We start from the raw sequence: 27,177 nt of genomic DNA, 5'->3' as shown, positions 1-27,177 counted from the left end.
ATTTAGCGTACTTGTACCTTTACCTTTAAATTTAGTAAAAATATATAACTAAATTGGCATTGCAAAGAAAAAAAGAAGATACTTTCAGAACAGCATTGGTGGATTTAAGGGAATAATTTAAAATAATTTTCATAATGATATATCGCAGTTTGAGTTAAAGTTAGCCTACTGATTATACATTAAACGTTATTTTGTGATGACAGGTCATTTTGAATCTTATGTGCATTTGCCTGCAAATTTTTAATGGTTAAATATTTGAAATGACAACTACTTGTGCATATGTATATGTTACTTTTTCCTAATCAAAATTATTTGAAGGTGAGATAATTGTATAAATAATTTTGTTGGAAATAAAACAAAATTTATAAACTGTGTCTGTTGTTCATTCATTCATTCATTCATCTTTTTGTCTAAAAAGTATGATAATCATTCTATTCCGTTTGCTATCAGATAATTAAAAAAAACCACTAAATTTAACAATAAAAAAGTCATTCCTTTGAATAAACTTTACCTATCATGGATTCGAACAGAATTATGTAACATAATCTAATGGCAGAATATACTCGGACATTTTTTGGATCCGAAATCAGCATCCGCCGATTATTCATAATCAGGCGATGGATTCCTTTTTTATTTTTATGAAGCTGAACAATTGACAAGGTGTAGAAAAAACGAAAAATATCAACCTAAACATGTGTAAGTTTGCCAAATTTGTAAATCCACGGAATAATGAAATATATTAGCCGTTTATATATGTCATGACGTGCCGTCTTAGTAATAGAATTAACGTGTGATTCTTGGAAAAACAAGAGAGGTTTCAGTAATTTGTGGTAAGTGTGTCGATAATGCAACAACAGAATAAAAAAAGTGGAAACTGCATAGGTCACTCAATACGATAAAAATGAAAATGTTGTAGGCTCTGTTTGATGATCAGCGCCCACGCTCTCTAGTCAAAGGTTGAGGAGAACTCAACATTTACGCATGACGATTTTCAAGCTTTTAGATATATTGTGCTCTTAAAAATACATGCACCGATGTTTCATGATTTTGCCACAGTACCTGTGTAAGCTACTGTCTGAAATTATTGTTTTTGTCGTCGCATGAGTTTTTGGTGGAAAAAGACTATTTATGAATGTAGGTTTTAACTTAATTTAATTTTCGTACACGGGGATAATTTTGATCAAATATCGCCGGACTTTGTATGATTCCATTTTAATTGCTTAAGAACAAAAGGAAAATCCACCTCGAATTTATGGTGACCCCCCCCCACCCCACAACCAAAAAAAGAAAAAGAACTATTGCAGCCCGTGTATTTACAGATATAAACATACTAAATAGCTGATCTTCTTTATTTTGTTAAAGAGCACCCATACATTGACCCTTTTAGATATATGTAAACTGCATTTTATCAACAACATTATGAAAGCTGAATAAAACTCAAAAGAAATATGGGAGCCTTGTGTGATGCAAGAAGAATATTTTCAGTCAAACTTGACATAACATCTGCTAAAAATGAGACACCGATATTGTTGTGGTGGTGTATGCCATTAGTTTTTCCATAACAAAATTTATAATGCAATTATTTCATGATATAATTCAATGTAGACATGCCATGTGATTTCTGTAAAACAAAAAGGGATAATGCAGTGAATGAAATGTATAAGAAGATCCTTTGGAAGCAAGGAACGCAACCAGTCAAACATAATAGCAGGATCAGTTTGACAGAATCTGTTTATCAGAGGTAATGGACTGTGCAACACCCCTCACGCTCCTTAGCACCGGCTTAGGCGGAACTCTACTATCCATAAACATTGACTGCATGAACTCCATGATCCCAAAGGACCAGTTAATATAACAACACTGAGTCCAGGTACGGTGAGAAGTTTTACAGCCGCCACACAGCACTCGGAGACTGTTGTGATAGTTAATAAAACATACAAGAAGACTTTATGCAAAAATAAAAGGTAAGGATAGATTTCCCGGAAGAATATGACACCCCAAACAGATTGCTAAACGAATAGAACGCAACCAATTTAAAACGAAATAGTAGATACGATTCTGATTAAGTTGTTCATGAGGAGTGAAATGAAATTAGCAACCTCCTCACGCCCCCTAGCACCTGCCTTAAGCGGATCTCTATTGTTCATAATGTCTTGGAAAAATGCTTAAAGAGAGCAAAATCTGAGAACTGTTTGATCCGCCATTATGCGATATAGTGTCTGCAAGCAAGTCATATAAGTCAGAAACTGAAAGCTTGAACGCCTGGGTAGTTTTTTTACCATGTGTATGCTTTAAATTTATTTATTTGTTGGCACGGTGGAAAAGTGTCCCTTGTTAAGTGCGAGTAAAACAAATTAAAAGACCTTTTAGAAGACCCGCTAGTGGTTCCATCCATATATTGCAAATTCAAATATTTTGATATTCATTAAATGTTTTTGTGGTAGCCACACTTCGATTAACACTGAAAGAATCTTTCCAAAACAAAACACCCAAAGACCTAATACATTTTTTTCATATTTTTACTATCCTTTCTATTTTTATTTTTGTATCGTTAAATAAATGTTAGTTTGTAGATATATATACTTGTTATCCTATCAGTGGAAGTATACAATCAGGATGTTTTCGCACCCGAAAGTGTGCCTGATATCACCGTAAGTGTGTAAAATATATCGATATCAGACACACCAGCTCACACGAACGCTAATATCGGCCTCATGCTGCTCATAATTATGTTTGAAGTCAAATTTGAAACTATGCGCATAGCATACACATTCAACAGACTTGAGAGGAACATATCCACATATTATTTGAAAGTTTTGAATCATTCAAAAGTAGATAAATTAAGGAGCTTATAAAAACTACAAAAAACATTTAAATCTTATGACAATTAATTATAACATCTTTTTGGCAATAACCATATCATACAGTCCAAAAGACGGGCTATGACCAACTATGGTCGCGCATCTAGTGACACGTACTGACATATTAAGTCTTAAATTATAGCGCAAGACATATATTCCCAGTTAATAAAATCTTAATTGTGTATCAAATTACAAACATCTGGCTGCAATCCCCAATGATGGTTAGCTCATCCTCTTGACAAGAAAACCCACCATTTTTTTATTATTTAAAAAATAAATATTTTATGAAACTATCAAACTTTATTCCAGAATTGTTCTATTGCATAAACTGTGAATACAAAATGATACAGAATTAAATTTGTAAAACTGATATATCCCTGTTTCTCGTATTCTCAGGGTTTCTCATATTCTCGTTTTTGCCTTCAAGTTGTCAAATAATTTAACGTTTGTTATTTTCTAGACAGGAATGGTATAAAACTGACACACTGAAAATTTCAAGTGATTTGAACGCATATATATTGACGAAACTATCAGCATTTTACTCAATTTTCAAAAAAAATCCTTATTTTTTTCTGGTGGTGTTAGCAAATTTGCCATAAATTATTGATTGTGCAATTAATTGTCATATTTCTTGATGTATTTACTACAGAATATATCTTTTTATTACACAATGGTAATTTTAATGTTTTAAATTCTACAACTTATTTGTGATGAAAAGTCAAATCTAAATCCACGGGAATACGAGAAACTCTTGATCCATTTCTGCGGGTGAGGGTGGTATCAAATACAGTAACAAAATAATTAAATTTTATGACTCCATCTGAAAGACAAGTGAATTTTCTACAAAATAACACCCAAATGCTCTTTATGAAATGGTTAATCTGTTACTGGGAATAAAAACAACCCCTTAGGCCCCCGAAAATATGAGAAAACAGGATATAGACTATGAAAACTCAAATGCATAGCTTAAACATACTAGTATGCTGTAATATAAAAACATTTGGCTTGGAAAATAGTATACATAAAGTTTTTTTTTTGCTCTACACTGCTATTTTCCTTATTCTCTTTGCATTTTTTTTGTTTGTTTGCTGAACTGACATGACAGATTTATATGCTTAAAAGTAGGTAGCATTTTCATAATGAAATAATAAAATGGCAGAATTTGTCATGAATACTTAAGTCATACACCACCATTACAATCTGGAGTCTCATTTTTTAGCTTCTTTTCTTGTGCACATCAAACATTACTCCCACTTTTTCTTTGATTTTTATTAAGTACTGACAATATTCTTCAAGAAAATGTAAGTTACAGACATAATAAATGGGTCCTGATGTGTTTCTGCAGCCACATTTATATTGAATAAAGAATAACAAAGAACAGCTATTTGTGCGTTGATATAATTTGATTTTGGAAGATTTGCAGCACATGGTGTGAAAATTTAGAACATATTCTGTTCGATTAAATTCTAGAGTAATTTCAATCACTGCTACTAGAAACTAGAAAGAAACATGGCGTCAGGGTACGATGGACACTACATGAAAAGGCAAAAGACAGAAGATGGCGTGCGTGGTGTAAGTATTTGTTTTAAAAATCTGGCATAAGTATGCTCCTGTTCGCTGAATATTATATATACACGTGCGTTTGTCTTTTGCTCCCAAGCCATACAATGTCAAATTATGGGGTACAGGGGGAATAACTCGAAATCTGTACAAATTCGAAATTTTCATGACTGTTTATTCCTCGGATTGGGCACACCCTATAACGTGATAGCGCGACACCACCAGATCGGATAACGAGACACTCTGCGGAGTTTGTTGTCGATTAGAAGTAAGTATTTTCAATTTTTTCTTTACACAGTGTGAATCAATGAAAGGCAGACTCTTACCAGGTTTCGAGGATAGAAAGAGGCATCTAAAGGAATGTTTTCTGAATTAAAAAGACCACCAAATAATCATACAGATGGCTAATCCACGGCCAGATTTTCATTGTTTTGGATATTGAACCGAGGATTTTTTCTCATTTCTGAAGCAACAAGCTTGGCATTACCCTCAATAGAAAGCCAAACATTCTCTCTCTTTGTCTGCCAAAATAGCCCGGCGAAATCTCCATTACTTTCGAAAATACGAGGTGTTAAAGTCGGATGGGTAGACCAAAAATGTTCTGTCTGACACCACATAATTCCCAGGGAAGGTTCTTACTGACACCAACTTTTGAAGATTAGATGTTCTGTCTGACACCAGCATTTGATCATACTTTTTTTTGCCTTATTTCGCTCGGTTTGCAGTATTTTATCAAATTTACGCATGTTTTCGGGTATAACGGGTCGTTAAATTCATTTTTCTAATAAGGGTTTAGGTTATAGTGAAGAAATTCACCGTAATTCGGTCGAAAATGTGCATTCGTGGTGTTGTTGAAAGTAGTATACATAAAAAAAATACTTACTTTTTATTTTTGGCACTTTTGCGTGTAAAATTGGGGCTTATTTCATTCGCAGAATGTATTCAGTAAAATAAGACTGTGTGGAATATATAGATATATACAGAAATTATATGAAAACGGTTGAATTAGCCGCTATAACTATCGACCGCTATATAATTAGCACCCGCAACTTTACAATACTTCCGACGGGCCTGCAGATGATTTGTAATATTGAACATTGGCAATAACTTAACATTTTAACTAAGGTGTCTATATGAATATTGCCAGCTTCAATTCAAGCAAGTTGTTTTAATGTATCAAGGGCATGTATGCAATACGATAGTACATTCATTTTCGATTTTTTGAAAGCGTACCAAAGAGTAAGTTCTGGAGGAGAGAATGTCTTTAAATTTTCTGTACACAACCTTTGGACTATAAGATTTTTTTGATAATGGGTCTCCATTACTGTAAATAGCAACCTATCTGCCAGCCAGTCTTTTCAATTCAAATGTCTGGATTCCACCAACAGCACAATGAATCAAAATGACGCCTGAGACCCCCTCAAAATATATGTTCTACTTCTATATGAGCCGCGCCATGAGAAAACAAACATTATAAGTGGCTTTGCGACCAGCATGGATCCAGACCAGCATGCGCATCCGCGCAGTCTTGTCAGGATCCATGTTGTTCGCTTTCAAAGCCTATTGCAATTAGAGAAACTGTTAGCGAACAGCATGGATCCTGACAAGACTGCGCGGATGCGCATGCTGGTCTGGATCCATGCTGGTCGCAAAGCCACTATGTTGGTTTTCTCATGGTGCTCATATATCATATATATCTAGATACTAAAACATTGACAGAATATGAATAGGTCAACAATATATGAATAGGTCTTTCAGAGCTTGTTGAATATTGACTCTGACAATCCTATCAAGATATGACTCCTCCTACCCCACTCCGAGGTGCACAACCGTTAAATCATTCGGGATTTTACTTTCTCTTCACATTTATTGTCATGATACCTAAAATCGTGCTGAATGTTGTCTTGAACTGTAAAGGTTTTATACCAGGGTTCTATTGTAAATTCGCCATAGTTTAGATCCATGTACTACTATACTTTCTAGAACTTCAACCCATAGAAACCCATATAAATATAGTAAACTACAAATAATCAGCCGTCAAACTATGAAAAGAAAAGGTGGTGTAGACAGATTTGTGGTGGAACACCGCCAGATTGAAGCCACTGACCCTTTCTCGAATCGCATTGTTGATGGCGTCGCGCAGTAAACCACCCATTTTCGTTTTCTCTTATCATTTGCCATATACACGCGATATTTAACCTGAAACGCGTCTTATTTTACTGAAAATACATTCTGCGAATGAAATAAGCCCCCATTTTACACGCAAAAGTGCCAAAAATAAAAAAGTAAGGATTTTTTTATGTATACTACTTTCAACAACACCACGAAGGCACATTTTCGACCGAATTACGGTGAATTTCTACACTATAACCTAAACCCTTATTAGAAAAATGAATTTAACGACCCGTTATACCCGAAAACATTCGTAAATTCGATAAAATACTGCAAACCGAGCGAAATAAAGGCAAAAAAAGTATGATCAAATGCTGGTGTCAGACAGAACATCTAATCTTCAAAAGTTGGTGTCAGTAAGAACCTTCCCTGGGAATTATATGGTGTCAGACAGAACATTATTGGTCTACCCATCCGACTTTAACACCTCGTATTTTCGAAAGTAATGGAGATTTCGCCGGGATATTTGGCAGACAAAGAGAGAGAATGTTTGGCTTTTTATTGAGGGTAATGCCAAGCTTGTTGCTTCAGAAATGAGAAAAAATCCTCGGTTCAATATCCAAAACAATGAAAATCCGGCCGTGGATTAGCCATCTGTATGATTATTTGGTGGTCTTTTTAATTCAGAAAACATTCCTTTAGATGCCTCTTTCTATCCTCGAAACCTGGTAAGAGTCTGCTTTTCATTGATTCACATTGTGTAAAGAAAAAATTGAAAATACTTACTTCTAATCGACAACAAACTCCGCAGAGTGTCGCGTTATCCGATCTGGTGTCATGTTATCTGGTGGTGTCGCGCTATCACGTTATAGGGTGTGTTGGGGACAGGTCAGACAAGAGGTAAAATTAGCGGCGATACCAGCGTTCATCCGATTGGTTAAATTGTCTTCAGAAACGTATATAACCGAGAAACACCAATTAAATTGCGAGGATTCAAACTGGCAAAAAAAAAAAGAAAAAAGATTAATACAACAGTAACAGCATTTGGCAGACAGATTTCCAGGGCTCACGCTGTCAGTTGCCTTTTGCGATTATTTTATTTAAATGTAGAATATTTTTTCATTTTGGCGACAGGAACTGGCAATTTTTCAGGGCACTCATTTGGCCGTTTTTGGGGCCGAATATGGGCCCCATTCCTCTCTTAAAGAAAGTGGCTATTCTTAAGGTCCCATAGGAATAGCCTTGCAGTGAAAAGCCCGGAGATTTCTATTCGTACGGCAGTTTTGTATTACAATATATTGTACTGAAGTAACTGATATATTTTCAAACAATTTCAGAAATGACATGTAATCACATTTGGTCATTGTGTTACAAATAAAATGTCAGGTCTGAACTGATGCAAACATGTCAAGCTGATTTTCCTTACAGTACCGGAAAAGTAAAGAAGTTGGGTGAAATTTTATCAGTCAAATTAATTCAGTACGATGCAGGGGTTTTTTCTGGCCATTTTTATAGCCGTTAATTGGCTATATTCCCATTGCCAAAAAGTATTTTTGTATTTTTCCCAAAATTAGTACAAAAATTCCCAATCTACGTTCTGAAAAAAAAGTCAAAAGTGCACAAAAAGTGACCAAATTATGGACACTTTTGTAATGGGAGTATGTTAAAGAGCTTGTACAATGTGAAACAAGTGTATGAGAAAGTGCTTAAAACATGAACTTACTATATCCAGTGGGACTAAATATTTCCCAATTTGGAACATTTATGCGTCAAAATTCCCAATTTTGGGGTTAAAGGCTATGTTCCCAAATTAGCTAGAAAAAACCCTGCGATGTGTAACGCAAAACTGCCGTAGGATTTTTGTATGATCCGTAAGGGAGAGCCGTAGGAATAGACACCTGCAGGATTTTCACTAATCTTACGTGAGAGCCGTAAGAGTAACCTGTTAATTAAAAGATAGAATAAAAAGAACAGCTATTTAGTGTGTTGATAGTAATTTGATTTTGGAAGATTTGCAGCACATCGTGTGAAAAGTTAGAACATATTCTGTTCGATTAAATTCTAGAGTAATTTAAACCACAGATACTAGAAACTAGAAAGAAATATGGATTTTTTTTTTTTCTTATGAATAACTTCAGTTTACTCCTTCTGTTGCTGATGATTTTTCACTTAATTCTAAATGATAAGTTTTATACTTGCAGTATGAGGAATCGTATGAAAGGCAAGATCAGAGAACGGATGAACGAAATCGTCAAGACAGACACAGCCCTGATGTGTCCCCAGTTGTACATGTTCGAGGCCTGCCAGATCGGGTTATAGAAGACGATATTGTTGCTGCAGTTCAGCACTTTGGATCTGTTGCGTAATGAACTTTAAAATATTTTTTGTTTGCGGTTGCATTAAGTAACACACTGATTCTCACAAGTGAGCTTTTCTACATTGATATCAATCATGCACTTATAAGAACAATCTCTGACTAAAATATTTGATACTGACAACAACTCAGTCTCTGTATTCGGACAGTGGTAAGGTTGCTTGTATTCCGACTGTGGTAGAGTGGTTTTAAGGTTGCTGACTTCAGATCTCTTACCCCTGACACCTGTACGTTTAAATCTGAGACTTCTAGTTGGCTTTCTTAAGGTTTGTGCTATATGCATTTAAAGCCTAAAGGATCTGAACTGAGTCAAATCAAGACACCTGCACATAATGTTTTATTACAGGGGTTCCACTAGACCTGAAAACCCAAGAGTCCCAGGACCCTTGGGCCCAAATTTTGAAGGGTCCTTTTCCAAAATACAGGAGTCCTGTCCCAACACGTCCATATAATTGACCATATTTTTTATTTAGTAATACGTAGATCTTTACCTAAGAAAACAATAAACCCAAGATCATGTTACAGCATAATAAAAATGTCAGTTAAAGGTCATATATTGTAAACTAATATTTATCAAAATTCATGTTATTTTGATTAGGTTTTTCTTCTATGTTTCATTTAATTTTTAATAACAGAACAGTGCTATAACACTCTATAAAAATGTATCCAAAATGTACTGTCCGGATACTGGTACACTTTCGGAATGTCATCGGAAAGTAGTTTTTGCTCCGTTTACTTGGCCAACTAAGCTAAATCAGAGATAGTTCCTCAAATAATGATGCTACTTATCATTAAAAACTGCATTGAAAGTCAGTTTTTTTTAAGGAATTTTGGAAATATGCATATGACATCGGGTGTAATTAGACTCGTGAACGGACATTCTAAACTTATTTTTGCTTTCAAAATTTGTGAAGCTTCTTGTTGAAATTACGGTATGATAACTAAGCAGTGGTCTAATTTAAAGTTTGCATGAAAAAATCGTGCAGGGCACTTTTCACATGCTCGGTAATCAGCTGCTTACGATAATTTAATAATTGGCGCCTTTTTTGACTGTACACAGGATCAATACGCTTTATCAATTAATTCCAACCCTCATTGATTCTTGTTACCTATGTGCACTCGCCGTGACGTAACTTGCTGATAAAAAAAAAATCAGCGAGGCATGTCTACAGGAGAAAGGGCGGGATTTAGCAGATCAAAGGCAGGAGGGCATGACCGCGAGTGTTTATTTTGGAATACACGTGTCTATCGTGGAAATAGTTTTACTGAAGGAAATGTATGATAAGAGAAAGGATTATCAAAGGAAAATGCCCCTGGTCCCGAAGGACGCACAGGCAAGTATCATACCGGGTCCTTTGAACGTCTTTTGAAAATCTCCCGGGTCCGGACCTGGGGTCTCAGGTCAAATGGAACCCCTGTATTATTATTATTATATATATATATATATATATATATATATATGCACGAGATATTATATATAAATAAGTTTAGACAAAAGGATGGAGAAAATATTTTGTCTAGTAGTTATTAAGTGTAAAATAGATGTCATTCTGTTGCAGTTATGTCATTCTAATTCCAAGAAGGAACCAGGCACTTGTTGAATTTACAGTAAGTATCATAATATTGTCTTTCATATGAATGTCTTGGGTAAAAGAAAGGACTGTTACTGTACAGGCAGGATTTTGAAAACATAAGTTAGTAAAATTTAAGATACTGTTAGATTCACTCTGGAACTTTGACATCTTTAATCCTGATAGTGATAAGTTGTCAGTATTGACAAGTCTTTTGTAATTCTAAACAGGATTATATGAGTTTGATATTTCAATTTACAGTTAGGGCCTTTACAAATGGGAAAAATGTTGAAAAACAATCCATTTTGAGAAGTGTGAAAAAAGTGGGTTTTTTTGGTTTTTTTTAAATTAATGGTACTCAGGGTTCTCGGAAATGCCGAAATGGGAGTCCCTGGACGCACGTTTCTGCAGTGGGACGCAGGCATTAAGTCCATGAAAATTAATTGATTACATAAACCTACGAATACACAAGATTTGACTTGAGAGTTATTTATATGGGCGGAGTTACTCGCTTGTCACCGATAGCTGCGTATAGCCAATCAGCGTTGCCCGTTTCCACTACACCACGAGACAGGCAGCGTATGTATGATCAACTCAGTTATTACATGTGATTGTCTGCGTGATTGCATAGGTGACAACCTCTAATTGTAAACAACGGATTACGAAGTGTTTGAAGTAAAAACTCCCGATTGTTTTCTCACGTACTAATTACTAGGCAGAATTAAACAGAACAGAACAAAACTTTATTTCAAGAACTTATTAGCTTTGGGAGTCCCAGGACTGCAACTTGAAATTGATAGTGAGAACCAGGGTTTCAGAAATCTGCAAATTTATTGGTAGCCCATTGGGCTACCAAAATTTTAATCTGGTAGCCCGAACATTTAAGTTTATTTGGCAATGGCCATTTCGGTTTATTTACTATGTGCTTCTACACTACAGTGGATGGAATGATTAAATCATTAGAGGTTTCATAATTTTAGCCATGCGCACATTGTTATAAATTTTGTTGTCTTAAATAGCAATTATCATTACTTCTTTTTCTCATTTTAAAAAATAAAACTACATGTATTTAAACTGAGAAATATTATCAGGAGTACTCCAGATAGTTATTGCAACATGGCAATACAAAATCAATTTTTATAAACTTGCAAATTCCTTAGAGCTGTATGAATTGTAATTTATCTCAAAATTATTTAAAGTTGACTTAATAATTCTGTTTGATTCTATACATCTGTTAGTTTAATAAACGGACTAGAACCGCGTATATAACGTCTCTCAGTTTCTTGGCACTGTGTATTCACTTATCCGAATATATGTTTGTCCAAAATTATGTATACTTTCTGATATTTTGCTAAATCATGGTTGATTTTTTAAGCAAGTATTTAAATTGAAAAGCATAAACAATCAGTGTAAGCACTAAACTGCCTCAAAATCAAATATCTGTTCTTTCTGGTCGCTCGATAAATATTGAGGTCAGCGAAACCGAAAGTACACTTTGGCAGGTGGCGCTAAAATGACGTAATTTTAAGACTGGTTTGCATATTGTTTTAAACAAAACCGATCACCGACTTCAGTGTTATTGGACCAGTCTAAAATCACTCGTGCACATGTTTTTGTAACATTTGCCTGCGGGTACGATTAAACGGTTAATTGTTTGCTGATTGTGACAGTAGGTGGTAAGATAATTAAAGCCTCTGGCGTGTATCTCTTGATAAACAAGGGGATTATAGACAACTTTCAAAATTATATTTGAAGACTTAATTATTGATTTCCTGGCTACTCGATACGGAGTTTCAAGGTAGCCCGGCGGGCACGCTCTGAAAAAATTTAGTAGCCCGACAGAATTTTCTGGTAGCCCCCGGGCTGCGGACATGGGATTTCTGAAACCCTGGTGAGAACCCTGGGTACTTCTAAGAAGAAATTAGTTCAGTTGTGACTTAATTACTGGTAGTTCATGGCCAAGTTTCCATAGCTACAGTCTTGGCTGAATACAGCAAAATAAAAATTATTAAAAAATTGATAGTTTTTCTTTCTTTCCTTTTTTGGAATTTTAGCTTTAAAATTGGAAAAATAATATAATTTTGCTTTTTACAATTGGGTCTGACCATAATGTTATTTTAACTTAGCAACTCGGGATGCTTATTATTGAAATGTAAGAAAGGCACATGAGCATACATTTATTTAAGAAGTATGAATTTGTCATATTCTCTATTTTAATGTGTTTTTCAGGATGTGAAGGGGTCATCAGCTTGTGTTAACTTTGCTAATGTAAGTACATTTGTTTGCAGTACTGTTTATTAAATGTCTCTGCATGCATTGGACACAAATCCAAGGTAGGAAGAATGATACCTGGGGCCTTATGGCCTAGACCCATGTTCTTTAAACATTTTCAGATTCGGCCGAGTTCAATATTGAAACTTTATTTGTCATATATATCTTAATTGCATGTTTAAAAGAAACGTTCAAGTTGATAACTATTTTCAAGTGACTGTTCAGTAGTGATGGTCTGTCTCAGTTGAAATTTGTTCTTGAAGAGTTAGTAAAATTGAAAATTTCAAACTCGAACGCAGCTGAGACCAAAAAATGCTTTGTGAACGTGAGGCCTGGTGGTCAAAGTTACTGGCTTAATCACTTTCCCCACTCTTCTTGGGGCGTCTGTGGCCTTGTGGTCAAGGTTACTGATATTGAATCATTTTCCCCTCTCTGCTGGGGCCTGGTGGTCAAAGTTACTGACTCATTTTTCCCATTCTGTTGGAGACCTCCATTTCCAGGTGGTCAAGGTAACTGGCTGAAACATTTCCCCACACTACTTGGGGACTCCGTGGCCTGATGGTCTTTGTAACAGACTTTGAATCACTTTGCCCGCAGTGCTGCAAAGTTGTTAGAATCCTGTCATTTGAGGAAAGTTCCAGCTGGCTTAGTGAACTGATGATGGTTCTAGTTGCTGACATGTGTAACTTCATTACTTGTTGCAAACAACACATATTGACCACTCTGCAAGGTTAGGAAATGTACTGGTCAGTCACTCTCACTTTATTTTCAGGCCAATCAGCTGTTGATTAGAGGGCAACCAGCATACTTCAACTATTCTACCAGTCAGAGAATCCAGAGACCAAGGTCAGTATTTGTCAGACACTTAACATGTTTGCACAAGGCATGAAATGAAAACTAAACTTATATATATGTACTTTGTATGATTCATTATTAACTTGTGTGAATTTTATTTATGAATTTTTTAGAAGTCAAAGTAAGTTACTTGTTCCTTTAGTTACTGTTTCATTATATTAATTAAGATAATAACAGGATATCAGTCTTTATATTCAGATATTTTGCTTTTATATCTCAAATCTCAGTAATTATTTATGAAGGATCCATTCCTCTAAGTAGCTTCCAGAAACTAAACATCCCCTATGTTACAGCATTTTTAGTAAATCAGTGTGGTGAATAGGGTTGATATTTTTGTGTTTGGCAATGTCTTGTTTTTGGCAATATTTATTGAAATAATAATGTTTTGTGTCTATTTCAGTGATGTGGAGGTTGGAGGACAACCATTTGCCCCAGCTAACAAGATCCTTCTGTTCACAGTCCTGAATGCTAAATATCCAATAACTGTGGTAAGTTGAGAGGCATACATGTGTGAACATGCAATTCCTTTATATAGGTTTATCTTGTTTCTTTATTTGAGCCGCGCCATGAGAAAACCAACATAGTGCGTTTGTGAACAGCATGGATCCAGACCAGCCTGGGCATCCGCGCAGTCTGGTCAGGATCCATGCTGTTCACTTTCAAAGCCTATTGCAATTAGAGAATACGTTAACGAACAGCATGGATCCTGACTAGACTGCGCGGATGCGCCCGCTGGTCTGGATCCATGCTGGTCGCAAAGCCACTATGTTGGTTTTCTGATGGCACGGCTCATTTATTTAATAGGCACAACAAGAAGTATTAAAATTAACCAACTGGCATTTATAATTTTGAAACACAAAAGTTTTTTCAGAAAGGTTGAGTGGCATAAAATTTTTTATAGTTTTGAGATAAAAAGTTTTTCAGAAAGACCAAGGTGGTGTTTTATCAGTATTAAATAGAGGTTCTTACCTCATATTGCCCAGCTCAGCAATTTCAAATTCTAAATTGTTCAAAAAGGCAAAGACCTAAGCTCCTGCAACATACAACCCAATTTACTGGTAATACAGACTGCAGCTTCAGTGCTGATTAAAATTACTTAGAGTATATGTGTCCTATTGGCTAATTAATTTGTTATACGTGTATAGTTTTAAGATAACCATGTTTTATGAACTGTTACAGGATGTAATGCATACAATCTGCTCCCCACATGGCCGTGTTGAGAAAATCGTCATCTTCAAGAAACAGGCTGTCCAGTCCATGGTCCAGTATCCTTTATGACCGACACTTTTGTTTACTTGTGTACATGTTTTAGTGTGATTGTAAAGAAAATCTTTCTCTTGAGTGGTTTTTTTTTGTGTGGATAGGTGTTGTTTTTGCCTTATGGATGAATGGTTGCTTTTAACTTGATATCCAGCCATGTTAGTAAAACAAAGCTTCGCAGCTGTGTCCAATTCCTGTTTTTAAAGATGGAAGAAAAAAAAGAAAAAGAGATATTATTACAAGTCAGTGAATAATTGGAATACATGCATTTTCTCAGTAAGAAATATCAGATACGTGTTTGAATAGTAAGAAATTATAAAATTGGTAGAATTTCATTAAAAAAAAAATACAATAGAAAGAGAATAATTAAATTATTCTCTTTCTATTGTATTTTTTTTTTAATTAGTTCAAAGTATCTTTCACTTGTGAACCCCATGTCATACATTTTCACTTGTAGCTATGCAAGTCATGAAAATATTGCATCTTGTGTTTACTTGGTAAAAAAATTTTGGTCATTTTCTGAAATGAACGAATGACCTCGATTTCAGTAATATTTTGAACGTTAAAATTTAGATTTAGATAGATAGTTCTATTAAGGCTTGGAACCAGTAACTGACCTTGACTTTTTTAAAGATTTGAGAATGCTGAATCTGCAAAGAATGCTAGAGAACAGCTAAATGATTGTGACATTTACTCTGGTTGCTGCACCCTAAGGATTGAATATGCCAAGGTGAGTGACCATGACATTTACATTTAGTAGTGTGATTGTGACATTTACTCAGGTTGCTGTACTGTAAGGATTGAATATGCTATTAAAGATGAAAGACTGTGACATTTACACTCGATAGTACGATTGTGACATTTACTAACATTGCTGTACTGTAAGGATTGAATATGGCATGGTAAGTGACTGTGACATTTGTACTGGTTGCTGCTGAATATGACAAGGTAAATGACTCAGAAGATTAAATAAGCCAAGCTTGCATGATTGACAGTTATGCTAGCTAATGTGATATGTCATTTGCTATGATTGCTGAATCAGAATATTAAATAAGCCAGGTTAGCATGATTGACGTTTAAGCTACTTAATTAATATGCGATTGCAAGATTTTCTATGATTGCTGAATTAGAAGATTAAATAACACAAGGTAGCACAATTTGCATGTATGCTTAGCCAAGATAATGTGATAGGAATGCTTGCAGTGATAGTATATTGCTATTGTTGCAGAACCAGAGGGTTGATCTGACCAGGATAACATGATAGTGCCATTAAGTCCAGTTTCTAATCTGTGAATATTCCAAGATCTGATGATCATGCTATTTATTTGTGTAGCATTACCATTATGATTGAATATGTCTGATTTAAGTGAAAGATAAATTTATTTAAGAATATATTACCATTTCAGACGGATGAACTCCATGTTAGAGCCAATAACAATGAGAGCTGGGACTACACCATCCGTAAGTATCCTGTCCTAGCTGAAAACTCACTTTCAGATTGCTGTAAAATTCTAATAAATAATTTTAATTAAAAATTTTATTGTACTATGATAAAAAAAAAGAGAATATATTTTACCATTTTATATTGTCTGCACAATTTTATAATTAATTTAAAATGTTTGTTCGGTACAATTTTCTTTAGACATCTTCAAGTTTTTGAAAATGTAATACATTCCAAATATATTATAACATTTTGTAGTTTACTTTAATATGATTGCTTTATCTTGTTGATTTCTAAATTTTCCTTATGACATTACACTTCCTTGTTGCAGTTTTCATATATCTTCTTCAGATACATTATATATACATATTTTGTCCATTGACAGTATTCAGAAACCCTCTTCTCTGCATTTAGAAGTACACGTTTGTTTTTCCAAGCATTACATTCTAATTGTCTATCAAAAACAAAACATTATTAAAGTACAGAAGATATTTTCAGATTTACATCTCTTTTTATGTAAGATCTCTTGTACTGTTCTTCATTTTTGTAAAATTAAAACAAATTCACAAAATATCTTAAAATACAAAACAATAAATGTTCAAGTAAAACAAAAAACAATCAACTTATAAAAGAGTGTGTGATTCAGCACTTTATTTTTAGTACATTTGTCAAGTACAATTCTCCTGTTATTGATGCATTATGATTCTACAAGAAGAAGCGAAGGGAAAGGAAAGCCTGTTTTCCAATTTATTTCAGGACATTTTTTAACTCACACAGTCATGTGAAATATATTGCATATCACAATACATGTATAATATATTGTTATAATATATTGATATATATATTCCGTCTTGAGTGAGCTACTACTCGGTGCTACTAGACTTGTGAAAAATGTTTTTTTTTTATCTATTTCTTTGTATTGTACTGCATGATTTCATTCCATTTTGACATAGATATGTTACAGCACTTAGTCAGTAAAATACAGACGCATGCCAGGGGGCTTCCAAGGCTGAGTGGTTAAGGTCGCTGGCATCAAATCACTTACCCCTCAACACTGTAGGTTCCAAACCTTACTTGGGGTGTAGAATTCTTTCATGTTGGGAAGCCTTCAGACTGGCGTAAGAAATGTTGGTGGTTCTATGCAGGTTTGCAACCATTATGAAAAACTTGGGGTCTTCTTTCACCATGAAAAAACTCGAAAGTTACCATACAATGTATACTACATCTGTTTGACATTGAACCCAACAGAAAAAAAAAATTGTTTCATAAAAGACATTAATACCAAAGTTCTTTAGGATTCTTGTGATTAATATTCACGAATTTAGATTAAATGTCTGTTTTTCTTGTGATTAAATGTCACCTTATTGATAAATGTAATTTTTTGGCACATGAAATATCACTCTTCAAATGAAATCTTTGTCAGGTTCTGAAATGTCTCTTTTTGAGAGCAGTATTTTAATTTCTTTCTGTGTAATGCTTTAAACATAGACTCTTTGGCAGTGTAGTGAATTTACCTTCCTTTTTGACTCTTTAAATTGGTATTGTCTTTGATGCTTTCTTTTACAGTAGAAGACTGAATTTGCCAGTTTTGGCTTTGATATCTTAAACTATTTTATCTTAAAGTCCCATTCAAATTTCTATATTGCTTGCATTCTTATACTTTCAAGTAGTATGTTTTACACAGTCCTACAGCAACTAAAGATTTCTTTTCCTTGTTTAGTTGAACTATATTATCTCCATGCTTGTCACAACCATCATACAATTACCATTGTTCTTTTATCATATGAGCTTACACTGTTCACATACTAACATGTTTTGCATCTTACTAAGTCAGATACAAACTCAGCTTTCAGGAAATTGTGTTACCAAACAGGCATTTTATGTAGACATGCAGCATGGTAGAGCTGGTATTATTTAGCACAGACACATAAATTTATATATAACTTATTTTTTGATGCAAAGAAATATCAAAAGGGAAACTTCAAAGTAATATACTTTCTCATGTTTTACTCAGTATCATGAGAATACAATTTTTGTGTCTTTCACGGTACATTTGAGGTCTCCATGGTTGAGTGGTTAATGTTGCTGACTTCAAATCACTTGAAAATCTCTGAAACAGCTTTGAGACCTGACTTGGGGTTTAGAAATCTTCATGTAAGAAAGCCATCCAGCTGGCTTACAGAAAGCCAGTGGTTCTACCCTGGTGCCTGCCCATGCTTGAAACAAGGCCAGGAGAGGCGCTTAGCGATCTTTCTCAACTATAAGAAGCTGGAAAAAATTGTCATATGAGCTTCATTGTATCAGACTGCCTCTAAACCCAACAAAAACATTTGAAATTTTGTTGCCTGTAACATTCTTCAGAAGGCAGCTGTTTTGATATCCTACATATTCTCAGCTTATGTGATGATCACCACACATGAAACATCTGTACAACATCTGTGTCATTGTTGAGCGTATGATAGTTAACACATACCATGTTATTGTTGTGTCATGTCATGTTAACTTGTAATTCACATGTTGACATTTTTAAGGTGCATTTGATTTTCAGTTTTAACTATTTACTTAAAGATGTTTATACTGCAAAGCATTACACTATTGAATATATTACAAACATTTCTTTAAAATCCATTGTTAGGATCTGTCACAAGCACATGCCGTTTTTGATAAAAGTCCCTTCTTTCAAAAGGATGCAGTCACAAGAGGAAGTGCCATTTACCTGGTCAGTCATGTCTTTTCAACAGCATTAGATAATTTGACAAAACAACAACATGAATTGTCATCTTTTGGGTTGTTTAAGTTGCACAGAATTTCTTTGCAGTATAATAGTTGTATATATACATGTATTACAACCATGTCTTACTCTGTCATAGTTCTGTTTGTTTGGAAGGTCAAAAGTGAATAGATGTCTGAATATCTCTGTAAAAAAATATTCATCATTTTATGTTGTCTTTGTTTTGCAGTCTTGCATTTTTCCCCTCTGAAAGAAATTGAAGTCAACATCAAATCATGGAAACATACATATCTTCTACCCATATTTAAACATTCTTTATATATTTTCACTTGTCATGGAAAGTGGCATTGAAATAGATTTTGGATGTATCATTTCAATACAATACATTAACACACCAGAATATAAATGCAAGGCTGTTTCACATTTATGTAGATTTATTGCAATGCACACAATTTTATGACAGATCAGTTGCAAAAAAGTTAAGAAAAACATTGGTAAATGGTATCACGTGTAAATGGTATCACATTTACTTACAATGCACAGTTCGCTTCCATTTCAGGATAATCTGTTGTACAGTGAAAACCATTACTGTACTGTATTGTTCATTGATTTTAAGCTCATTGATATATATACACAGCAGTAGACAATGACAGCAAAATTACATTATGTTGTTATGAAGATCATGTTGTTAAGACAAAATCGTGAATGTAATAATGCACATATACTTTAGCAGTTACAATATCATTATGTTGTTCAGACAAACACGAGTACAAGAATATGATATATGTGTATACTAACAGTTAAAATATCATGTTGTTCAGACAAAGATAAGTATAAAATTCTTGTGTATTAGCAGTTACAGTAATATCATGTTCCGACAAAGAGGTCTGGCAAAATGTATTAACAGTTACAATTAAATTATGTTGTTCAGACAGGAACAAACACACAAATATATGTTTAATACTAGCAATTGCAATGATATTGTGTTGTTCAGACATCTATATCCATAGTTAAGTAACAAGGTTGTTCAGACATCTATATCCATAGTTACAGTAACAAGGTTGTTCAGACATCTATATCCATAGTTACAGTAACAAGGTTGTTCAGACAAAGATGTATGACAAATATTTTCACGGTTTCATGATCATCATGTTGTTCAGACAGAGATGAATATATAATACATGCATGTATATTATCAGTTACAAAACATCATGTTTTTCAGATATATATGTGTGAAAAATATATTAGAAGTTACTAAACAAAGATATGTGAATTATATATAAACAGTTACAATAACATCATGTTTTTCTAACAGGTACAATAACATTAGCCTGTTCAACATTGATGATCACAGAAACATAATGTTTATTAGCAGTTACCACAAACCATGCTGTTCAGACAAAAAGATGTGTGAAACATATACATGAAAACGAGCAGTTATCATAACATTTACTTTGTTCAGACAATAATATTTACATGTATTAGTAGTAAAAACATGCTGTTCAGAAAAAAAATTTGTACAGAAATAAACGGCAGACATATATGAGACAAAATATATACAGGCATTAGATCCATCAAGAAAATCAACAACACTCAGACATGGAGAAAAATCAATGAAAATACATGATCACAGTTGGAAGATTGTCATCACGGAAGGAATTCATTCACCACAAGTGATATATCACGTTTTTGCATCCAGCCATAGCATTTCTAGATAGACGGTATCCAGACATCTTGGTCCAACACAGGTGATATAAAACAGTTTGATTCTTACACAGGCGATGATGACATCATACTGAATATCCAGTCACACTGATTCTACATATGATATCTATATATATAATTCATATATTGCACACTCAATTGTGATATATACAATATACCACCCTGTTTACCAATACTAGAGATGATATGGAGCTGTATTGACCGGTGTATTATTGATTTATTACACTAAGAATATTTGATTCTGTAGATGATAGGAAAATGGTTGAATTAATTATGAAAAGGTGATGTAATGCAGTGTAAAACCGTACATTCTTATCTGCATAGGTGCTGTACATGTGCTATGAAAAGAGTGCTTGCAGACGTAAAGACTGTACACAAATTATCTGTAACTACGGTATTGATTCATAGCACAATATTTCATCCTTTCTTTTTCATCCTGCACCGCTAATATAGTTCAGAGTTGAATCTAGTCATTTAAAGCATATTGTCGTAATAAGTAATCACAGAAACCACTTGATTATGTCGGATTACTTGAAATTTTGGCCTAAAATTATTACAGTTCCCAGAGACAGCTTTCAGTCTTGGTCCTTGTTTTGATTTTTTAAACATTAATTTAAAAGATGTTTCAGAGCAAAATTTGAAATAAGTTTACAACAAGTTATGATTCTTCACAATTTAAGACAGTGTCTAACCAGTATCAAATACTTGCATTTGAAATCCAGAATTGCATTTGCAAAAACAATGACTTTGTATTTTAATATACTCTTTGAAAAACTAAACTTACTTACTATGACAAATTTCACAAAACAAGAATGCACAGTAAGTTTTCGAAATACTGAATCAAATATCACCAGTTCTGAATCACTTAAATTGACTTGATGAAAAATGTTGACAGAAGACATGAACTACCAAAATACAGGTTCTTGTGGGTGGGAAGGACTGCAGAAAATTAACATTAATTCACTACGTCTTGCAAAATTCCCAAAAGCACATGAACCTCAAGTGAACAGTTGAAAGGGCAGACACTGACATAATATACATCTTTGTTTTGTCCAAAGTAATATTACGCAGAGAAATATCTACACAGTAGAATCATATACTCAAGAAGGCAGACATCTGATGTGAACATTATCACCATAAAACACTCAGAATCAAAATGAAATCTGTATTCAGCTACATATCAAGGGATATGATTGAATAGACATATTTGATTGTTGTCCGCAGTTTATAACAGCAAGGAGGATCCTTGTGCCAAGGCTTTTGCGACTGTTGGCTCGGACATTCAACTAAAATTGCCTGCAAGAGGAAAATATGCAAATGGAACTAGCCAGACTCACCAACTGAACTGGACTTTGAACTATGGCTAGGGGTTTGAACTGGGCACAATATTCAATGGTTTGAAGTGGGAGTACTGTAAGATTTTGTCTGATATTATGTATGAATTTGTAAATTTTTGATTGTTTCAAACATGTTGTCATTAAATGTCTACTTAGAATTTGCGAAAAACTGTTTATTGCACCTGAAATGTTGCATAATTTATATGTTTAAGACTTTTTCGTATATTAAATTGTTACTGTAACTTACTGACACCACTCTACTGTATTTATGTATAATTATAACTTTTTACAACAGAATGCAGATTGCACTTATATTTCCCTAGATTTGCGATCTTTATTTAGGATGAAGATCAGGTGAATCTAGGGTCTAATTCTAGATCATGTTTATGTATGTAAAGTTAACATGGTAAATGTTCTGTCCATTTCAGCTCAGCAGGCTCCAACCCGCAAAAATCCACCACTTCTGGCAGATCCCAGATACACTGCTGCTCCAACACCTTACGACGGTAAATTTACTAATTTTAAAATACTGTTTCCATTTTATGTGTTAGATTGTGGCAGTACACTTTTATGTGAGATTGTGGCATTACACCTTTGTGTCATATAGTGGCATTATACTTTTGTGTCAGATTGTGACATTACACTTTTAAGTTTCATATTACAATCATGGATGTCTTGTGATTGCCGTTAGTCATTGATGATGTTGCTATTCGTAAGTTAATGACTGGCGTAAAACTTATATGAATGTCACCTAACATATATATTACTGTCATCTGGCTAGATTGCCATCTATTTTGTGTGAATATTTAACTTTTTTTTTGCTCTTGATGTCTCTCTTCTCTTTGTGAATTAAGTCTCTCTACTTTGTGTACTAAATTGAAATCTTAAGAAAAACAAATTACCTAACAAAGTAATTACAGACTCTACATACAATGGTGCCAAACCTTATTATGAAGGTGAGTTGATTTGTTGATTAATTTCGTCAGTTGGTTAATGACTGGTTCATTACTAGGACAGCCTCACTTTAATTGCTGTCACTTTTAAAAGTTTTGCTTTACATTAATGCCTACCACTGTTTCAGTTATCACTATTCAGTTACTAATTAAGTGCTTGTCTCTGTTTTCACTTGCCGTAAATGTCTGGATTGGCTTCTATAACACTGATTTCAGTGTCACCATATGTTCTGTTACTTGTTTCCATGCAGCTTTATTTAAATGTTCTGTTACTTGTTTCCATGCAGCTTTATTTAAATGTTGCGTTACTTGTTTTGATGTAGCTTTATTTAAATGTTCTGTTACTTGTTTCGATGTAGCTTTATTCAAATGTTCTGTTAATTGTTTCCATGCAGCTTTATTTAAATGTTCTGTTACTTGTTTCCATGCAGCTTTATTTAAATGTTCCGTTACTTGTTTTGATGTAGCTTTATTCAAATGTTCTGTTACTTGTTTCCATGCAGCTTTATTTAAATGTTCTGTTACTTGTTTCCATGCAGCTTTATTTAAATGTTCTGTTACTTGTTTCCATGACACTTAATTAAAATGTTCTGTTGCATATTTCCATGCCACATTATTTATCAAATTTTCTGTTTATTTGTTTTCATGCCACTTTTTTAAATGTTCTGTCACATGTTTCCATGCAACTTAATTTGAATGTTCTGTTACTTGTTTCCATGCTGCTTTATTTAACTGTTCGGTTACTTATTTCCATGCTGCTTTATTTAAATGTTCTGTTACTTTTTTCCATGCAGTTTTATTTAAAATTCTCTATGATCGTTTCAATATCACTTTATTATGCCCCCCTTTGAAAAAGGAGGGGTATATTGTTTTGCAGATGTCGGTCGGTAGGTCGGTCGGTCGGTCGGTCGGTCGGTCGGTCTGTCGGTCGGTCGGTCGGTCGGTCGGTCGGAATGTAGACCTATCCGTTTCCGGATGATAACTCAAGAACGCTTGGGCCTAGGATCATGAAAGTTGATAGGGAGGTTGGTCATCACCTGCAGATGACCCCTATTGATTTTGAGGTCTGTATGTCAAAGGTCAAGGTCACATTGAACCTGAATAGTAAAACGGTTTCTGGATGATAACTCAAGAACACTTGGGCCTAGGATCATGAAAGTTGATAGGGAGGTTGGTAATGACCAGCAGATGACCCCTATTGATTTTGAGGTCAGTATGTTAAAGGTCAAGGTCACAGTGACCCTGAACAGTAAAACGGTTTCCGGATGATAACTCAAGAACACTTGGGCCTAGGATCATGAAAGTTGATAGGGAGGTTGGTAATGACCAGCAGATGACCCCTATTGATTTTGAGGTCAGTATGTTAAAGGTCAAGGTCACAGTGACCCTGAACAGTAAAACAGTTTCTGGATGATAACTCAAGAACGCTTAGGCCTAGGGTCACAAAAGTTGATAGGGAGGTTGGTCATGACCAGCAGGTGACCCCTATTGATTTTGAGGTCAGTATGTCAAAGGTCAAGGTCACAGTGACCCTGAACAGTAAAACAGTTTCCGGATGATAACTCAAGAACGCTTGGGCTTAGTATCTGGAAAATTGATAGTTAGGTTGGCCATGACCAGCAGGTGACCCCTATTGATTTTGAGGTCAGTATGCCAAAGGTCAAGGTCACAGTGACCAGGAACAGTAAAATGGTTTCCAGGCAATAACTCAAGAACGCTTGGGCTTAGTATCTGGAAAATTGATAGTTAGGTTGGCCATGACCAGCAGATGACCCCTATTGATTTTGAGGTCAATAGGTCAAAGGTCAAGGTCACATTGGCCAGGAACAGTTAAATGGTTTCTGATCTTCTTGTCCAAAACCATAGGGCATAGGGCTTTGATATTTGGTATGTAGCAAAATCTAGTGGTCCTCTACCAAGATTGTTCAGATTATTTCCCTGGGGTCAAATATGGCCCCACCCCTAGGGTCACATGGTTTATATAGACTTATATAGGAAAAAAAATTGAAAAACCTCTTGTCCAAAACCACAGGGCTTTGATATTTTGTATATGACATCATCTAGTGATCCTCTACTAAGATTATTCAGATTATTCCCCTAGGGTCAAATATGGCTCCGCCCTGGGGGTCACATGGTTTACATATAATTATATAGGGAAAAACTTTGAAAATCTTCTTGTCCAAACCGCAAAGTCTATGGCTTTGGTATTTTGTAATGTAGCATCATTTAGTGGTTCTCTACCAAGTTTGTTCAAGTTATCCCTCTCGGGTCAAATATGGCCCTGCCTCAGAGGTCAAATGGTTCATATAGACTTATATAGGGAAAAACTTAGAATCTTCATGTCCATAACTTATATCATTCAAATTTGGACCACATGTATAGTTTTGAGTGGCAAGATGAACCTTGACATGAGTTGACCTTGATCTTGACCTAGTGACCTACTTTCACATTTCTGTACCTACAGCCTTCAAATTTGGACCACATGCATAGGTTTGTGTACTGAAAAAAACTTTGACCTTGTTATTGACCTAGTGACCTACTTTCACATTTTTGAAGGTACAGGTTTCAAATTTGGACCACATGCATAGTTTTTTGTTCCAAAATAAATTTGACCTTGATTTTGACCTAGTGACCTAGTTTCACATTTCTCAAGCTACAGCCTTCAAATTTGAACCACAAGCGTACTTTTGTGTACTGAAATGAACTTTGATCTTGAGATTGACCTAGTGACCTACTTTCACATTTCTGAAGGTACAGGCTTCAAATTTTGACCACTTGCATAGTTTTGTGTTCCGAAATAAAATTTGACCTTGATTTTGACCTAGTGACCTACTTTCACATTTCTCAAGCTACAGCCTTCAAATTTGAACCACATGCATAGTTTTGTGTACCGAAATGAAGATTGATCTTAACATTGACCTAGTGACCTACTTTCACATTTTTGAAGGTACAGGCTTCAAATTTGGACTGCATGCATATTTTTGTGTTCTGAATTGAAATTTTACATTGATTTTTTATCTATTACCTAATTTCACATTTCTCAAGCTACAGCCTCCAAATTTGAAGCACATGCATAGTTCTGTTTACCGAAATAAACTTTACCTTTAAATTGATCTAGTGACCTGCTTTCACATTTCTCAAGCCACCGCTTTCAAATTTGGACCACATACACATTGTTTTGTACCTAAATGAAATTTGACTTTGATTTTGACCTTGAGCTAGTCTTGAAATTTGGAACATTCAAAAATGGCTCAGTGGATGGCACCAAGATCAATCTGTAATCTCTTGTTAGGTTAATAGGTTAAAGGTCAAGGTCAGATTAAACCAGAATGGTAGTACTTTCGTTTACAGTAAGCATATAATTTCTGTTCCTTGTGCAATTACTAAATGCATCAAGGGGGGCATTTCGTGTTCGACGAGCTCTTGTTTAGATGTTATGTTACTTGTTATGTCTCCCACCACACAGTGGTGTGGGAGACATATTGATTTACTCCTGTCTGTGTTGTGTGTCTGTCTGTCACAAAGCTTGTCTGCACTCTAAGTCGAACATTTCTCATCCGATCTTCACCAAACTTGAACAAAATGTGTTTGCCAGTAAGTCCTCGGCCAAGTTCGATAACTAGCCAAATCAGCCCAGGCACTTCGGAATTATGGCCCTTGAATTACCGAAAAACGCTCAGATTTTAGGCGCATTCCTGGAGCCTGCAGCCAAAAGGACCCCTATACTACTTATGAGTAGTATAGGAGTCCTTTTGGCTCCAGGAATGTGCATGCAATCTGAGTAGTATAGGAGTCCTTTTGGCTTGATGAATGTGCATGTACTCTAGTAGGGTAAGTTCGATAATGAGCCAAATCGGTCAAGGCACTCCGGAGTTATGGCCTTTGAATTACCGAAAATCGGCCTTTTTACTCTTGTCCGTGCTCTAAGTCATTTCTCATCCGATCATCACCAAAATTGAACAAAATGTGTTTGACCATAAGTCCTTGGCCAAGTTCGATAACTAGCCAAATCGACCCAGGAATTATGGCCCTTGAATTACTGAAAATCGGCCTTTTTACTCTCGTCTGCGCTCTAAGTTGAACATTTCTCATCGCATCTTCACCAAACTTGAACCAAATGTTGTTG

At 34.9% G+C, this 27,177-nt stretch overlaps 1 protein-coding gene across 2 annotated transcripts in view; it reads left to right on the top strand.

Annotated features, from left to right (window-relative positions):
* The first annotated feature begins 4,327 nt into the window (after nucleotides 1-4,327).
* The window catches only part of LOC123537356 (heterogeneous nuclear ribonucleoprotein L-like), a 34,052-nt gene continuing 11,202 nt past the window's right edge, over nucleotides 4,328-27,177 (top strand). Inside the window, exons 1-11 of one of the 2 annotated variants that reach the window (XM_053547991.1) lie at nucleotides 4,328-4,433; nucleotides 8,735-8,895; nucleotides 10,467-10,515; nucleotides 12,708-12,746; nucleotides 13,522-13,595; nucleotides 14,005-14,092; nucleotides 14,784-14,869; nucleotides 15,498-15,594; nucleotides 16,271-16,325; nucleotides 22,527-22,604; nucleotides 23,019-23,054. In XM_053547991.1, the coding sequence (XP_053403966.1) occupies nucleotides 4,371-4,433; nucleotides 8,735-8,895; nucleotides 10,467-10,515; nucleotides 12,708-12,746; nucleotides 13,522-13,595; nucleotides 14,005-14,092; nucleotides 14,784-14,869; nucleotides 15,498-15,594; nucleotides 16,271-16,325; nucleotides 22,527-22,604; nucleotides 23,019-23,054 (826 nt within the window). In that variant the 5' untranslated portion in view covers nucleotides 4,328-4,370. The remainder of the gene's footprint in view (nucleotides 4,434-8,734; nucleotides 8,896-10,466; nucleotides 10,516-12,707; nucleotides 12,747-13,521; nucleotides 13,596-14,004; nucleotides 14,093-14,783; nucleotides 14,870-15,497; nucleotides 15,595-16,270; nucleotides 16,326-22,526; nucleotides 22,605-23,018; nucleotides 23,055-27,177) is intronic. The other variant, XM_053548002.1, reaches the window with a different exon arrangement.

The sequence above is a fragment of the Mercenaria mercenaria genome, chromosome 1 (genome assembly GCF_021730395.1).
Source record: "Mercenaria mercenaria strain notata chromosome 1, MADL_Memer_1, whole genome shotgun sequence".
Lineage (NCBI taxonomy): Eukaryota > Metazoa > Mollusca > Bivalvia > Venerida > Veneridae > Mercenaria > Mercenaria mercenaria.
The sequence above is the reverse complement of the archived record's forward strand: the minus strand, read 5'-3'. Positions and strand labels throughout refer to the sequence as shown.